The sequence below is a fragment of the Prionailurus bengalensis genome, chromosome B1 (genome assembly GCF_016509475.1).
Source record: "Prionailurus bengalensis isolate Pbe53 chromosome B1, Fcat_Pben_1.1_paternal_pri, whole genome shotgun sequence".
NCBI classification, from domain to species: Eukaryota; Metazoa; Chordata; class Mammalia; order Carnivora; family Felidae; genus Prionailurus; species Prionailurus bengalensis.
In genome coordinates this window covers 28,582,427-28,600,431 of record NC_057344.1, presented here as the reverse complement: position 1 = coordinate 28,600,431, position 18,005 = coordinate 28,582,427, and the positions used below count along the sequence as shown (strand labels likewise).

General features: G+C 40.5%; 1 protein-coding gene across 1 annotated transcript in view; it reads left to right on the top strand.

Moving 5' to 3' along the window:
• The first annotated feature begins 423 nt into the window (after positions 1-423).
• Positions 424-18,005, top strand: part of PPP2CB (protein phosphatase 2 catalytic subunit beta) — a 35,853-nt gene continuing 18,271 nt past the window's right edge. The window contains exon 1 of the mRNA XM_043560969.1: positions 424-833. Within this exon, the coding sequence (XP_043416904.1) occupies positions 732-833 (102 nt within the window). The 5' untranslated portion in view covers positions 424-731. The remainder of the gene's footprint in view (positions 834-18,005) is intronic.

Below are 18,005 nucleotides of genomic sequence, written 5' to 3'. Positions count from 1 at the left end.
AATAAATATTGAATGCTTGCTATGGGAGAGTGCTAGACTCTGGGGAGACAATGCAGCTGAGGAAAGGCACAGGTTTCCCAATTCCTCTCCAGAGCGCTGAAACAGCCCTGCCGGAGACTAAGGTGGGTCTAAATTCCCAGAGAAAAGGATGTGAAGGGAGAACCGGAAGAGATTGTTCCGGACCCCAAGTGAGTAAGGAGAAGGGTAAAAGAGGAGCCACCCTTGACCCCCACGGGCCGTTTGTCCTCCAAGCCACAAGGGGGCGCTGCAGCCCTCCACGTCCCTAGCCCCGCGGGCGCCTCCAGCTCGCCTGTTCCCGGCGGAAATGCCCAGGCGATGACGGAAACCCAGAGGGAGGGGAGAGAAAGAGCGAGAGAGGGGGCGAAAGAGCTGGGAGAAGCGGGCGGGCGGGTGTGAGGCGGCGGGTGGTTAGCCTCTGTAGGGTGTTGCGCCGAAGACCCGCGCCTCACTCCCCCCTAAACTTCCCTCGCCCTTCACCGACTCCCGGAGCGCGCAGCCGGGCGGGCGAGGGTCTCGAGGCCCTGCGCCCGGAGCCGCCCGCTGGCCTTGGGCGGGGCGAGGGGCCCGCAGCCACCCTCCCCGGCTCCCTCCTCTCCCGCTGGGAGCTGGCGGCGGCGTCGGCAGCGAGAGAGGGGAGCGGCGCCCGGGGTAGGGGTGGGTAGGGGCGGGGAGGGGGGAGGGAGGCGGCAGGGAAGGGGGATCGGGCCGCCATGGACGACAAGGCGTTCACCAAGGAGCTCGACCAGTGGGTCGAGCAGCTGAACGAGTGTAAACAGCTTAACGAGAACCAAGTGCGGACGCTGTGCGAAAAGGTAAGAGAAAAAACAAGAAATGTGGGAGCGTTTGGCTGGGTGGGGGCGGCCCCTCCCCTCCCGGGCCCGTCCGCCCTGTGCCCCGCGTAGCCGGTCCGGGTCCCTGTCGGGCTGCGTCTCCCGGCTGGGACGTCCACCCGGGCGGCGGGACGGGCCATTCCATGACCTGGCTTCAGGGGGCCTCCCCGGGCTCCACCTCTCCTCTGGGCCCACCCTAGGGCCCCATTCGGAAGCTCACTTCGCTGGCCTAAGGAGTCCGGTGGAGATGGGCGGGGAAACGTGGCATCAGGAATCCACGCCCTAGATTTTATTGGGGTCACCGCCGCTCTTCTGGGGATTACTGACCCTAACGTTTCACGTGGGGACTGGCGATCTCGGCGCTTTAGAATGCAGGCAAATTAATGCAGTCTCATTTGAAAATGCACCAAAAGTTAACCTGGATGTTATTACTATTAATGAACTTTTTAGTAGACGTAGGAATTTTCTCAGGTGAATCAGGGCCTTCAAAAAAATCACTAACCTGGGATGTGTCACGCGTTTGTTGTGGAGGGATGGCTGTAATGGCGGGCTGATGTTTTAAATAGAGGTTGACTGTGGTTGAAACAGTTGGGTGACTGGTCTTCGCACTGAGTGGCCTTGGAAGCAAAATGTTTATTGTCAAAAACAAGACAGCATGTCTTAGGTTTGGCAACGGTGATTACTTGAAATGATAAATGGGAACGTGTTTTGGTGCACAATAACCCTTTTCAAAAAGTTATTTCCGTTTCTATTCTATCTAAAGTGTTTGGGTTTGTTTTTTGTTTTGTTTTCCCCCTATCCCAAAGAATAACAAAATATGCAGGTGGTTAACTGCTGACAGTTGTTCTTAATTGAGTGATCTTGGGCAACTTTCAGAATTCTGTATCCATTGTTTTCTTAACCACTGGGATCATTTCGCACTCTACATTTTAAAGTCTGGGATTTTTCTTATTCAGTTTTTATAATCGAGACTAAATTTTCACACGTTTTTATGTAGAAGAAGTCCTATAGGAAAGAGTAACAAAGTTATTTATTCTTACTGCTGTGGGGTTTGTATTTTTAAGGCATAATCTGTAAGAGTTGTTTGATCATTTTGTTTGGAAATCAGGACTCAGAAATGCATTGAAGAAGAAAATAATAGGGCACTCTTAAAATTATGCAACTTACGGATGGAGGAGTAATAGCTAATAATCTAGAACAGTGTTTTTAACAAGTAAGGTTGCCAAGGACTGTTATGTATTAAATAATTATAACTCTTAACACGGGAGAATTTCTGTAAATAGAACTGCCAACCCAGTGGTGTTTTTTTTTTTTTTCTTTCTGAAACAAACATTACTTGTAGCTTCAAGTCGACATTGTTTTATTTGATAATCTATAATTTCACGAGTCTTAAAATTTCCATTTTAAATTGCTCTCTCAAGGCCTAGTGTCAACATTCAATTTTGAAATACCTAGTTTTGAAATTAGTTGAGTCGGTTAACCCTGCTGTGAGTATTAGATACAGACTTGAAGTTGTGAACAGAGTTGGTGTTGAATCAGTTTTTCCTTTTGACTAAAATAATTTTAAGATACGTTTATAGAGAAGAGTATTGTACCACTTCCCAAGCACACTTAAGTCACTTTATTTTATTTTACTCATTTAAGTAATTTCTACATGCAACGTGGGGCTCCAACTCACCACCCCGAGATCAAGAGCCACAGGCTCCCCCTGAGCCAGCCAGGCACCCCTCAATCACCCCCTCAATCACGCTTCAGTCTTAATCATCTGAGGAAGTTTTCTGTATTTGTTAAGAGAGATTATTTGTACTTCAGCACTTAAATAAATTGGACTACAGATCTCTAGGACCTTATAGGTATATTTAAGCTTATAAATTCCTCACTCTTTTTAATTTTTTTTTATTTTGAGAGATAGCGAGCACATGGGCAAGAGGGGGAGGGCAGGGAGAGAGGGAGACAGAGAAACCCAAGCAGGCTCCATGCTGTCGTCACGAGCCCAGTGTGGGGCTCAATCCCATGAACCATGAGATCGTGATCTGACCGGAAATTAAAAGTCAGATGCTTAACTGACTGAGCCACCTAGCTACCCCACTACTTAAAAAAAAAAAAAAAAAAAAAGCTCATATCCACTAAACATGAATTTTTAAGTGAAAATAACCCAGCCTTTTATCTGTGGCCTCTACCCCTTAGGTGGAATTGCCAATGGACTGGAGAAGTGTAATATAGTATTTCTTTCTCACCACCCTTTTGAGCAATGCTTACTCTCATGGCCACTGTGGTATTTCTTGGTGGCATATGTATTCTGTCTTCTAACCTTAGTCTTTGGTTTCCACTTTATATCTCTACCCCTAACATTCTTTTTCCTGACAGGTGTGCTGTTTACTTACAATGAACTCTGGTAGTCAGCATATCTGAGTTTAAACCCAGTCTCATTGCACCTCTAATTCCTTTTTTGTAAGACAAGAGTAACATTAAAATACTACCCGGATAGGGGCGCCTTGGGTGGCTCAGTTGGTTGAGCGTCCGACTTCAGCTCAGGTCATGATCTCACGGTTTGTGGGTTTTAGCCCCGCGTTGGGCTCTGTGCTGACAGCTCAGAGCCTGGAGCCTGCTTCAGATTCATTCTCTCTCTCTCTCTCTCTCTTTGACCCTCCCTTGCTTGCGTGTGTTCTCTCTCTCTCTCTCTCTCTCTCTCTCAAAAATAAATAATAAACATTAAACAATTTTTTTTTAATTTTTTTTTCAACGTTTATTTATTTTTGGGACAGAGAGAGACAGAGCATGAACGGGGGAGGGGCAGAGAGAGAGGGAGACACAGAATCGGAAACAGGCTCCAGGCTCTGAGCCATCAGCCCAGAGCCCGACGCGGGGCTCGAACTCCCGGACCACGAGATCGTGACCTGGCTGAAGTCGGACGCTTAACCGACTGCGCCACCCAGGCGCCCCTAAAAAATTTTTTTAAAGATACCACAGATAAAGTACTGACAAGCAAGAAGCCCTCAGTGAGTGAATCTTAGAAAAAGCCAAGTAAAAATAGCCATTTTATCTTGTTTTATTTTTTATTTATTTTTTTAATGTTTGTTTATTTTTGAGAGAGCACGCAGAGAGGGAGACAGAGAATCCGAAGCAGGCTCCCAACCAGGGCTTGAACTCACTAACTGTGAGATAGATGGTGACCTAAGTCGAAGTCCGTTTTACCACATTTTAAATCTGTCATCTCATTTTCTTTTGGGAAAAGATGCAAATTAAATAGCTGTGTTGATGTGACTGTGTTGATGTGAGGTTTTATGTGTAGTGGTTGTATAACCCTGAAAAATATAGTTTCTGTATTTCATGTAGTCTCTGTTATCTGAAGCACAAAGTACTAGAATTAGTAACAATTTTGTGAAGTGACTTTAAACTCCTTGCCTGGTCTACTTAGTACTTCCTCTACCTGTCCAGGTCAAGAATGGCAGGCATAAAGAAGGAATATAAAAGAAAAATAAAATGTTAAACCTAGTTATACAGACCATCTTTTGGTTCAATTCTTTGTGACTACATGGTTTTTTTTGTTTTTTGTTTTTTAATAGGAATCTTTTGGAGTCTAATGAAAATACTCTATAGGACATTGCTTTATATAGTGGTGATTTTTTTCCCTCAAAATTAAATTCCTGTTCTAATTCAGGTTGCCTAAACACTGAAGGAGTCAGCTGAAATTGAAACCAAAGCGGAACTGGTAAAAGCCCTATTTTGAGAGAATGGCAAAAGTAAGATCCATCCATCCAAAAGTAAGGCCATCCAGTACCAAATGGGGAAGAACTACAAAAAATGTGGTCTGGCCTTCCAGGTTCATTTTTGTATAGAAAGAAAATTATTTGCATAAAATAGTAAGGTACATCTTCTGAGAGGACTAGCTCTTAAATTAACAGTCCAGCTTTTGAAGCTAATTGCAAATTTGACTAATGTGCATAGAGAATCAGTTTCTGTGATTCATTTCTGCAACAGCAGTGTGTACAGTAATTTTAAAAGATAGTATGCCTGGAGAGCCAGTCTGGCGCTGTTCAGGACATTGTGTGACTAGAACTATATTTAATTCTTGGTAGCATCTCAGGAAGAGAAACTTTTTAGGCTCTTTTACCCAGTAAGCTTTATTTTATACTGAAGAACCCGGGCAATGATACTATAAGTAGGTAAGGAGATTTAGCTGTGTGCTAGCAGATCTTTATTCTGATGATTACAAAGTGCCTACTTAGAAAAATTTTGAGGCTTGGGGCACCTGAGTGGCTCAGTAGGTTAAATTTCGGACTCTTGGTTTTGGCTCAGGTCATGATCTCACCATTTGTGAAATCGAGCCCCACAGAGAACAGGCTCTGTACTGACAGCAGGGAGCCTCCTTGAAATTCTCTCTCTCCCTCTCTGCCCCTCCCTCTCTCAAAATAAATAAGCTTTTTTTTTTTTTTGAGGTTTGTGTAGGAGTGTAAATATGTAAATCTTATGTTAAACTAATGGATATGTTTCTGGGTTGTGGCCTCAGCCTTGAAATAAACATAAATATCATTAGGATATTACTTACCTCATTAATGTGAAATAGTGTGCTTAAATTCCTGAATGCTTAAAACCATCTTAATGAAGATTAGAGTCTCATAAAAATGAATGATTTTTGTGAGCAAGAAAAATCTCTTGGATTACTTTTTTCTTTGATAGGTTGTAGCTAAAAAATAGTGGTCTTAGTAATCAGAAAGCCTAACTGGTGCTTCATTTTAACTTCTCTTAAGCTCTGGTGGTCCATTTGATAGAGTCTAAAATGCAGTGATGTAGAAAGTAGCTCCTTCCCTTCTAACTGTAACACAGAATGACCTCATTACAGTGGACTATGAGGTTAAAACCCAATTTTGCTGACCGAACCAGTCATTTTCCATGCTTATCTAAGCCAGCCTCTCATAGCAGGCAGGTAAAGAAACTAAACCAAACTAGACTAGCACGAAATGCTAATGATTAGAAAGCAGACTTTTTAAAATCAGTTCATTTCTCAACTCTATATGATGTGTAAAATCATCTCTGTAGGTAGACAAAATGAAGATGTCTACATTACATATTTTTTTCGCATGGAATAGTTTTCTTTGTAGTAGGTGCCTTTTATTCTAATGTGAAGAGCCTGTATGAATTTTTTCTTCACAGTCTTTTCTTCAGGATAAATACTATGAGGGACTTGCTGAATGAAGTCCTTCTTTGGTAAAAGGAAACCAAATACCAGAAGTTGAAGATAAAATTAATGCCAAAACAATTGCTGTGTTTTAAAGTGTATCTGTTTTCTGAACTTAGTTGTTCTAAGAATGGCATTAAAATCATAGATGTAATCTATTGCGTGTAAGAATTTGAGTCTACTTTAAATAGGAATTTTGTTTTGAAGTGATTCCCTTATACTGATTCTTCTTGATGTGAACATAGTTAAATGTGATCCTAATCTTGGTTCTTTAAAATAACTTATATAAAGAAATATTTTCTTCCAGACTGTTCCTTTACTAATGATTAAATCTTGTCTATGCTTCTTGTATGTTTTCAAGTCTAAATTTCTTTAATAATCATATTAATCTAGGGAATGAGGTCAGTTTATTACAGATTTGGTTTCTTTTCTAGGGAATGGTGGGGAGCTCAAGCCTAGACTTGGTTTGCTGTCTCTTATAGTCTGGGACAGTTGATTATGCCTTGCAAACTGCCCTTTTTTGAGCAAGAGTTAAATGATAATCTTGAGGTACAGTCTAAGATAAGTGACTTGCACTACAATGGCATTGTGATATAGCACAATGAAAGCATGCAAAGTTCCATTGAAGATCTGTTAAATAATATTTTATACAAAGGCGGTCATTTTATTTTGGGAATAGGATGGGAAGGTGAGATCGTACCCTCACCTCTTCCATCTTATATGAAATATTTTTTGAAGTGACTTTTTAGCATGTAATTTTTTTAATGTGCCAAAGTAATATGTGGCCTATTCTTTAATTTTTCTCTTTTCATTTCTAGAGAGGAAAATACTTACAAAGTGTCTTCTACTTTTGAAAGATTTCCCACACGACCTAGATAAGGAGCAGAGTTGGCTCTGCAGTCTTGCCTTTGCTTTAGTAGCAATAGAGACACTTCTTCGAGAAATGAGAAAGAAAAGAAAAGAATGGTCGAATAAATGCTGGCATTGTATTTTTTATACCATAGATTCAGCAAATTTTAGTTGCACTCCTGTGTGCCAGACGCTGTTCAAAGTGCTGGAGATTCAGCTGTGAACAGAAGAGGAGACTGATGATAAACAGGTTTAATAGAATGCCAGACGGTGATTCTTGGTAGGAAGAAAAGCAGAGGATAGAAGAGAGTGATGGACTTGAGCTTAGGAGGCTCTTTGAACAGACTAGTCAGAGAAAGCCTAGCAAATTATTCATTAGATGATTTACTTTTGTGATCTGAAAGTGTGTTGCAGGAGTTAGAGGGCACATTCCCAAGACTGCCCTCGTTTTTGACACCAGTTACACGTCCTGTGGGTTCCACAGCCGCTCTCTCAGGTTCAGTAATTCACAGGAAGGCCTCGCAGAATGTACTCGTGATTGCAGGGAAAGAATACAGATTAAAATCAGCCAAGGGAAGAGACACACAGGGCAGAGTTCAGGAGGGCCTGATGTCTTGTCTCCAGAGGCAGAACTGGCACCAGGTCACCCAAAGCCCTCATCGTGAATCACCTTGTTAGACCGTCCAGTGGTCACAGCCCCCAGGCAAAGACACTCTCATGAAGCAGGACATTCTGGGGCTTAACAGTCACCTCCTAGTAGGCAAGAGCAGATGTCAGACCTCTCTTTGGGGAAGGTTCTTAACATATACAGATTTTTACTTCGTAACAAATTTTAGGTGACAAGAACTTGTAATAAATAATTAGGGGGAAAATAATGCCAAAATACATGAAGAAAACATGGGTAGATTTATCAGAATCTTAGAGTGTGTAGGATATGAGGTATTTTCCTACAAATTGAGTTGGTATGTTCTTTGTTGTAATTTCATAACATTTTCTTTTCTTGATTCTGTAAACTCTGAAAATGCAGAGTGTTGACCATTTAATGTTTAAAATCTTCTTTCCCTATTCTTGTAATTTTTACTGGACATTTTAGCATTTTTGTGTAGTCAGATGGTTCAGCTTTTCCTTAAACTTCGTACATAAGAAACACTCGGAAAAGAAAAAAATTCAGATTCCTTAATTCCATCCCAGAAACTGATTATGTTTTGGCATGTCCAAAAATCTGCATTTTAAAAAAAAATATGTATTTTTTTAAATTTATTTATTTTGGGAGAAGGGGGTGAGGCTCAGAGGATCCAAAGCAGGCTCCAGACAGCAGACAGCCCCATGTGGGGCTCAAACCCACAAATCATGAGATCATGACCTGAGCCAAAGTGGGATGTTTAACTGACTGAACCACCCAGGTGTCCCTGCATTTTTTTAAAATGTTTATTTTTGAGAGATCGAGTGAGTGGGGGAAGGGCAGAGAGAGGGGGAGAGAGAATCCAAAGCAGCCTCCACACTGTCAGCACAGAGCCTGACGTGGGGCTCAAACTCACAGACTGAGATCATGACATGAGCTCAAATCAAGAGTCAGATGCTTAACCAGTTGAGCCACCCAAGCGCCTCTACCTTAAGTTTGGATCAGCTACCAACATTTTTTCCTTTGTGTTTTCCATGTTGCAAGATGTCTCTGAGAGCTTCTTTACTGAGATTTTTGCCAGCATCACTTCCTCTGGGATATATTCATTCTCCTTATCACAACCACTTTCTTCATATATGTCAATAAGTTTCCTTATTTATTTATGTCACTATTTATTTTCTAGCTGCGTATTTAGAGCCTCTCCAGCAGCAGCAGTATCCATATCTCATAGATAGCCATTTCTTTGATATATTTTTTATTTGAATTTCATTTTGAGTTTTACCACTTTTCATTTCTTTGCTGCAGTTTCATCATTGTTGACCAAATCCCTCTTTTTGAGTATCCATTTTTGTAAAATGTCACATGAGTTTATTGCTAGAAGATAAGGAGGCAACATAGCTGTACATTTTGCTCTCTGGGTGTAAACCTAATAACAAATGTGCAATGGCCGACCCATCCCTAAAAGTTTTGAAAGAAGTGATGTGATTGTTATTGATCGTGATGATGCACCTCTTGCTTATATAGTAACTTGTATACCAGCAGCAAAAAATAATAAAGTTTATTTATTTTGAGAGAGAGGGAGAGAGCACATGAGCAGGGGAGGGTCAGAGAGAGAGAAAGTCCCAAGCAGGCTCCTCACTGTCAGCAAAGAGCCCAAAACAGAGCTTGAACCCACATACCATGACATCATGACCATAATCAACTTGGACGCTTAACTGACTGAGCCACCCAGGCACCCTGCAAAAAAAAAAAAATTTTTTTTTAAGTAGGCTTCACACCCAGTGCAGAGCCCAGCATGAGGCTTGAACTCACGACCCTGATATCAAGAGTTGGCTGCCTAACCGACTAAGCCACCCAGGTGCCCTAGCAGCAGAATTTTTAATTACAGTAAATATACTGTGGTAACTTAAATTTGAACCTTGTTATTGGGGGCCTAATTTAACTAAACCATGGTGACTGAAATTCATGCATATAGGAACTAATACAAAGTGAGAATTGCCTGTATTAAAGAGAAATTATTGAGGTAGGATTCATATCCACTAAATAATTTTTTTCTAACCCCATTGGGCTACAGCAGTATTTCATACATTTTCGTCACCCCAAAAAAGAAACTCTGTGCCCATTAGCAGTTACTCCCCATTTCACCCTTCCCCCATCCCTTGGCAGCCACTAATTTACTTTCTCTATAGGTTGTCTCTATAAAATGTCTCTATTCTAGATATTTTATATAAATGAAATCATGCAATATGTAGTCTTTTGTGTCTGGCTTTTTTCAGTTAGCATAAAATTTTCAAGATTCTTCCATGTTGTAGCACATATCAGTACTTCATTCCTTTTATTGGCTGAATAAATTTGTATCATATGGATATAGCTCCCTGGTTGTTTTTATAATTAAGTTCTTGCCATCTGGATTTTTTTTTTTGAAGTTTAAAATTTTATTTTTCAGATTTAAAAAGGACTTTTTAAAAATTTTAACACAGAAATGTAGGGAAAAGAACACAGATGCTCTTCACTGTTGCACCCACCTTCCCCAACCACTGCCTTCCTACCTCAGAGACAAACATAGTTTTCCAGACCTTGTTCTTGAGAGGCAAAAAACATCTGTTGGGGAGGGGAGTGTTTTTGGTGTAATGTTATTATTAAAATGGGATCATAGATATAACATCGTAAAACTTTTTTTACTGAACAATGTATCATGACCTATACGCATACACATAACTCATTCTTTTTATTTCAACAGAGTATATGACTTATTTTTATATGTGTTTCCAGGCTTGAAATTGCTTGGCAAACAGACAGATTGACTGTTGCTGAGCTGAAAGGAAAAGTTCATTTCCTTGTATTTAAAAAAAAGTCAGCTGTCATTTATCATTTATGGAAGAAGCTTGTAACTATATGGCTAAAGTCAAAAACACAAGAAATAGCAAGTGTTGGTGAGGATGTGGAGAAAAAAGAACCCTTGTGCACTCTTGGTGAGAAGGTAAATTGATGCAACCACTATTGAAAACAGTATGAAGTTTCCTCAAAAAATTAAAAATAGAATGATCATATGATCCAGTAATTCCACTATTGAATATTTATCCAACGAAAACAGAAACACTAATTCAAAAAGATATATGCACCCCTATATTTATTGCAGCATCATTTATAATAGCCAAAACATGGAAGCAGCTGAAGTATCCATCAATAGATGAATGGATAAAGAAGATGTATGGTATATATGCAATGCAATATTACCCAGCCATAAAAAAGAATGAAATCTTGCATTTGCAACAATATGAATGGACCTAGAGGGTATAATGCTAAGTGAAATAAGAGAAAAACAAATACCATATGATTTCACTCGTATGTGGAATTTAAGAAACAACAACCAAAAGAGACAAAAACAGACTTTTAAATACAGATAACAAATGGGTGCCTGGGTGACTCAGTGTCCGACCGGCTTAAGGTCACGATCTCACAGTTTGTGGGTTCGAGCCCCACATCGGGCTCTGTGCTGACAGCTCAGAGCCTGGAGCCCGGTTTGGATTCTGTGTCCCCCTTTCTGTCTGCTCTTCCCCCACTTGTGCTCTGTCTCTCAAAAATAAACCATAAAAAAAGATTTTTTTTTTTTAAAAAGTGATGATTACCAGAGGGATGGATGGGGTAAGGGCATGGGTGAAATAGGTAAAGGGGACTAAGAGTACCTTGAACATTGAGAGATGTGTAGAATTGTTGAATCATTCTATTGTACCCCTGAAACTAATATAGTACTGTATGTACTAATATAGTACTATATGTTTGAATAAAAAATAGGTCAGATGTCATTTATGGAAGAATCTTGGAACTATAGGAGGACAGGCACCCTGCTTATATTAACTTAGGTCTGTAGGATTTTTAACTTCATTTAATCTCATCTCTTTCATAGATCAGTCTGTTCTGTAGCCTTAAGATGAATTTACCTATGTTTTAGAGCAAATTATTTATGTGTAAATAGAGGGGAAAGAAAATTTGCATACTGACTCTGCCAAAACCAAATACAGTAGCTTTTCATTAATATGGGTCTGGTGATGGGCACCAGCACAAAAACAGAAATAGAATTTCACCTGTTGGGCAGGGGAGATTTTAGTACATTTACATACTATCCATTCCTAAAACATGGGTAGGAGGGAAAATATTTTTTTCCTCCTATTTTATATAAACATCATTCCCAAATTTTTGTTTTCTCAGTTCTCTTCCTAAGATAGATTTGGTTCATAGCAGCAAGAAAGAACATGTCTTAAATGGGTGAGAAAGGAAACCAGTTTAAATGGATGGGTATACAGCATTCCATGCAGCAGTAACAGCTTCCTGCCAAGTGGCATTTACCATCCCCACAGTATACTTTACAGGTTTAAACTTGGTCTTATCTGTGTCCTAGAGATATTAAAGTTTGGGTGTTAAATCATATTAAAAATCACTCGTGGTGGGGGGGGGCGGCGCCTGGGTGGCTCATTTGGTTAAGCATCCGACTCTTTATTTTGGCTCAGGTCATGATCTCACGGGTTCGTGGCTTCAAGCCCTGCATTGGGCTCTGCGCTCAGGCAGTGTGGAGCCTGCTGGAGATTCTGTCTGTCTCTCTCTGCCCCTCCCCTGCTTGCGCGTGCTCTTTCTTTCAAAATAAATAAACTTAAAAAAAAATCATTCATGAGAATTACATATACAATCACAGGTGTATAAAAAGAGTCGACATAGCAGTCCTGAGACCACTATCTGTAGAAAGGCCTCATTTCAGGGTTGCCCTTGTATGGAGTCTGGGAACTTGAATTTGGGAAGGGTTCCCACCATCCCATTATGAATGGCTCACCTGTGCCTAAACTTTGTATGCAAACAGGAGGATTTATGCTGAGCACGTGCTTTCCTCACTTTGGTATATGCTTGGCAAGAGGGTGCCTGTGTGACCAACTCCCAATTACAGATCTTGAGCACGGAGTCTAATGAGCTTCTCTGGTAGACAGCATTTCACACTTCTTGTCACAGCTCATTGCTGCAGGCATTCAGTGTACTCTGAGACTCCCCTGAGAGAGGACTCTTGGAAGCTTGTGCCTGATTTACTCAGGACTTTGCCCCCATGTGCCTTTTCCCTTCGCTGAGTTCACTTCGTATCCTTATGTTGTAATAAAATCTAGCCATAAGTGTGACTATATAATTGAGTTCTGTTGGTCTTCTTTGTGAACCTGTGAACCACCAGGAAACCTGGGGATGGTTTGGGGGGGCCCTGACACACAAAGGTTTTTACATGGAGAATTTTAAATATCAGGTGAACTGTATACTTCTGCCAGTCCAGCACATGATTTCCCTGTAGGCAAGTCAAAGTGATCTTACAATAATATCACTTGGTGAGCCAGGAATCCTGAAAGAAAGGGTGTGAGTTAAAAATCAAGAGTGTTTAAAACATCAGGGGATCTATACAATGGAGATTAAAACTGAGAGGTGGGATGGATTATCACACTGGCCTGAGAAGTACTTTCTTCACTACTATGTAGTGTAGACGGAGTATTGCTGTATTATTGTGAAACATAGATACATTCTATATCATATCTTAACTCACCAGGTAGTTTTGTGAAACCTGTGCTGGGTTAAGATAACCGTATATCCTTAAAAGAACAATTGACTTAGATAATACTTGTATTTTGGTGCTTTTTATTTCTATATTTAAAGTAAGACAGTAAGTGATAAGGGTTGCATATCAAGCAGAATTTTTCAGAGTTGGAACCATCAGTCGAGTGTTGTTTTTTTTATTTTTTAAATAACAGTAATAAATAGAAGACATCAGCTCCGAATGAACATTCTAATGATTTGTGCTGTTCAGTTTGATTTTTCTTTTCCTGAACATAATTGGGAAGCTGTCTTGTGGAGTAAAATTGGTTAAAGTTTCTTTCATTTGTGATTTTAGACATTTTTGAGCTGTTTGTCAGACCCATGTAGGAGATAATTGATAATTTAAAATTTCCTTCAGTTGTAATTGGAATTACACCTTTTAGTGACTCTACCCTCATTCTGTTCGCATGCCAGTGATGGATTGGGGCAGCAGGGAACGTGCGTCTCAGCCAGTGAGCTGTAGCAGAGTGGCTGAGTGGGACTTCTGAGAAAGTTTTCTAAGATAGATAGACTAGGCTAGCATGTACTCTTTAGTCTTTTGTCCCTTTGCCTTCTTGCTGAAATAGGGCACCAGATACAGTGACTAGAGTTCCACCACCAGTTTTTTTATTTTTTTTATTTTTTTTACCACGTTTTTATTTATTTTTGGGACAGAGAGAGACAGAGCATGAACGGGGGAGGAGCAGAGAGAGAGGGAGACACAGAATCAGAAACAGGCTCCAGGCTCTGAGCCATCAGCCCAGAGCCCGACGCGGGGCTCGAACTCCCGGACCGCGAGATCGTGACCTGGCTGAAGTCGGACGCTTAACCGACTGCGCCACCCAGGCGCCCCTCCACCACCAGTTTGTGACCATGAGTTGACAATTGTGTTCGCTGCAGATCACAAGGTAGGCGGAAAGAGCCTGCTGTCCTGGTGACCCTTGAGAAGCTGCACCAGTCCAGGATGCCTACCTCCAGGCTTCTTCTTAACGTGACAAAAATAAACCCAGTTTGTATTCTCCCCCCGCCCCACTGCCAAAAGGGATAATTTCAGTATTATAATGATTATAAAATAATGTACTTACCACACAGCTAAAAATCAACCCCTAAAGAATATCAGTTTGCAAAAGGATAGCTATTTCCACATTATACATGTGGAAGGAAGACTGCATATTTTTTAAGTTAATCCCTACACCCACCGTGGGGATCGAACTCACAACCCCAAGATCACGAAAAGTATATAAGGTTACACAGATTTGAACCAGAAGGGGAGTCCCTATTTCCTGAAAGATTTCTATACATATAATCTCTAACTAACTATAGGCAAAGAGAAGAAAAAACATGGGCTACATTGTTCATAACTCTTGGGAAGGCCTACCAGGCTAATGTAAGCAGAAACAATATTTGGTAGCCTAGAATCAAAAGGAAACCTGGAGAGGGGCGCCTGAGTGTCTCAGTCGGTTAAGCATCTGATTCTTGATTTCAGCTCAGGTCATGTTCTCATGGTTCATGGGATCGGACCCTGTGTCAGGCTCTGAGATGACAGTGAGGAGCCTTACTTGGGACTCGCTCTGTCTCTGTCTCTCTCTCTCTCTCTCTATCAAAAGTAAATAAACTTTAAAAAAAAAAAAAAGGAAAGCTGGAGAACTTAGCTTGGAAATTTTGTAGAAATTAACAAAGAATGAAGCCACAGTCAAAATCATACGTGAGAAATGTTTTAGAACACTGGAGAGAATGGCCCTTTTGGAATAGAACTTGCTATTGTCCCTACTGCTTAGAGTCACTTCAAATTAAAAGTCTGGGCTAAGTGCATCCAATTGGCGTAGATGAATCTGGAGATAGACTTTGTGATTCCTACAATGTATATGCAAACTTGCATTGCAATTTGTTTTACATATTCTAACAGCAGTCCTTATGATTAGTTAATAGGACACTAATAGTCACTGAAAACAAGTTGAAGTGAATGGGAAACATGTCTTTGTAGAAATGTGAACCTGCTTACCCTTACATGATCTCTGTCTTTCATCTTACATGTGGGTCAACAACAGAAGCATTAACATAGAGATTTTGTTAAACTTTTTAGTTTCCTGACCCCTCTATACTCTTAAAATTTAAGTTCCAAAAAGAGCTTTTCTTTATGTGGGTTGTACGATTGATACTTTATTAGCAATTAACGCTGAAATATTAAAAGATAAAGTTTCTTCAACATAGTCTCAATATTAGTTTCTTCAACATAGTCTCAATATTACATGTCTTGGAACATTTGTTTTTGTTTTTGTTTAATTTGAGCGTGTGCGAGAAGGGGAGAGGGGTAGAGGGGGAAGAGAGAAAATCTTAAGCAGGCATTCAGGAAGGAGCCCAATACAGGGCTCGATACCATGACCCCGAGATCATGACCTGAGCTTGAAATCAAGAGTTGGACACTCATCCGACTGAGCCACCCAGACACCACACAAGTCTTAAAAGTATGAAAGCCATCAATAGTCCCCAAATCTCTTTACTTAGACTTAAATAACTTTTTGATAAAATACAGAAAAGTATAACTTTAAGTTACATTTAAGTCCATTACTATAAAAATAGTTACAAGCCCTCTTCCATTTAACAGTTCAAACAAAGATGGCTAATTCAGAGATTTATATTCCCAGACACTGTTGTATAGTTTCTTAGGGTTTCTCAAAACTATGACCTCTTAATGTTGACTACCAGTTAGTGATTTTTTAAGACATAGTTTGTTCTCCAGATATCTTTAGATGATAGATGTCAGTATGTTTCTGTTATCTTGTGTGCTATAAATATTTTCCCAGGCTTCTCCTTTTATCTTTTTGTATGAGAAATTTTTATTTTGTTTGGTGCAGCCCATCTAAACCAGCCTGTTGATGCCAGAGGGTTTACCTGTTCCTCTTTTTATCTCTGGTGCCTGGCCTACAACACACACTTCACAAATGTGTGTTACATGTATACATGAACATTACTCTTCAGGAGTATTTTGATGTGCCAGGTGATTGCTGTGTATGGTATACATCAAAGTGAATGGATTATCATCTTAACAACTGTTGTCCTATGCAGTTACAAATGTTAAATAACTTTTCCTGTTTTTGGTAATGTTTCCTTTAGTAGATTTGTACTTGTGATTAGCTTGTTAAATTACTAATGTTATATGACTTGAGGATTTTCTTTAACTCTGCAAAATCTTGGTTACTTGCTCCTGTTTACTTGAAAAGCAAGTTTTTGCTTGCTAAGTAAATGACAATGATTTTCTCATTTTAAGCCTGTTGCCATTGACCTTTTTTTTTTTTTTTTCCAGTTGATAGTTACATTGCAGGAGTTTATGTTGCTTTTGAAGGTCTTCTGCTGATTGTTTTCTCAATCTTCAGCTGTTTTATAGGATCCTGTTGACTTTGGGATTTGGCTTTTGTAAACTCAGTTCTTCTGTTGAGGAATTTCCTTCTCTACGCCCCTGCTTCCCTGATGCGTTAGTGGTTTGACAGGATTTGGCTGACTTTGCTATAAGTATTTTGCCCTTGTGATCTAAACCAGCTATTTGGAGAACCTAACACTTAAAAATTGGCCAAACAGCTTCTCGGAGTGGAGTTCCTAGACCGTTTTCCTTATTTTAATAGGTGATCATGAAGTAGTTTTAGGACTTATCTTTTTTGTTTATATATCAAATGCCCTTTATATCAATATTAGCATTAATTTTCATATGTGTAACAAAAAACCCAAAAAAAGCGTTTAACCAAAGTAGCAGTTTATATTTTTCTTATATATAGGCATATCTGGAGGTGATATGGTAGCCCTACAAAGTTACTAGGAAACCATAGACACTTGCCGTATTATTTTTCTGTGGCTGCTGTAACAAAATATTACAAACTGGGTGGCTTAAAACAGCAGAAATATATTATCTCACAGCTCTGGAAGCCAGAGGTTCAAAATCAAGGTGTCAGCAGGGCCACACACCCTCTGGAAGCTCTAAGAGAATCTGTCCCTTGCCTCTTAACAGCTTCTGGTGGCTGGTGACATTCCTTGGCTGCATCACTTCATTCCGCCTCTATCTTCACATGAGGGTGTGTGTGCGCTTGTCTGTCCGTCCAAAACTCCCTCTGCCTCATTATGCCTGTTGTGATAATCTAGGATAAGCTCCTCCTGTCAGAATCCACAATCACATCTTTTTCGTGCGAGGATAATATTCACAGGTTTTGGTGATTAGGAAGTGACTATATCTTTGTGGGTGTTTTTTCAGCCTTGCCACATCTTCCAGCACTCTCTTCTGCTGTTACCAGGGAGCAGCTCTTGTCCTTGTGGTCTGAGGTGGTTTTTGAAGTTCCAGCCATCCCATAAAGCATTCCAGGAAACAGGATGGAGAGTGATGAAGGACATGCCTTCATTTCCTTAAGGAAATTTTCTGGTTCCCACATAACACTTCTTACATCTCACTGACCAGAACTTAGTCTTGTTGCTATCTGTAGCTACATAGAGGCTGGTGCTATGGACTATTTGTGTCCCCCCAAAATTTATAGATGAAGCCTAATTACCAATGTGATGGTTTTTGGAGAGGGGGCCTTTGAGAGGTAGTTAGGTCATGAAGGTAAAGCTCCCATGAATGGGATTAGAGCCCTTATTTAGAAGAGACTCTGGAGAGATGACTTCCCTCCTTCTCTCCCTCCCTCCCTCCCTCCCTCTCTCTCTCTCTCTCTCTCACTCTCTCTCTCTCTCTCACTCTCACTCTCTCACCACCATGTGAGAATACAGCAAGAAGGCATGCCTCTGCAAAACAGGATGAAGGTCCTCACCAGGAATTGAATCTGCTGGCACCTTGGTGTTGGGCTTTCCAACCTTCAGAATTGTGAGGAAGCAGTTTGTGTTGTTGAAGCCATCTAGTCTGTGGTATTTGTTGTAGGAGCCTGAA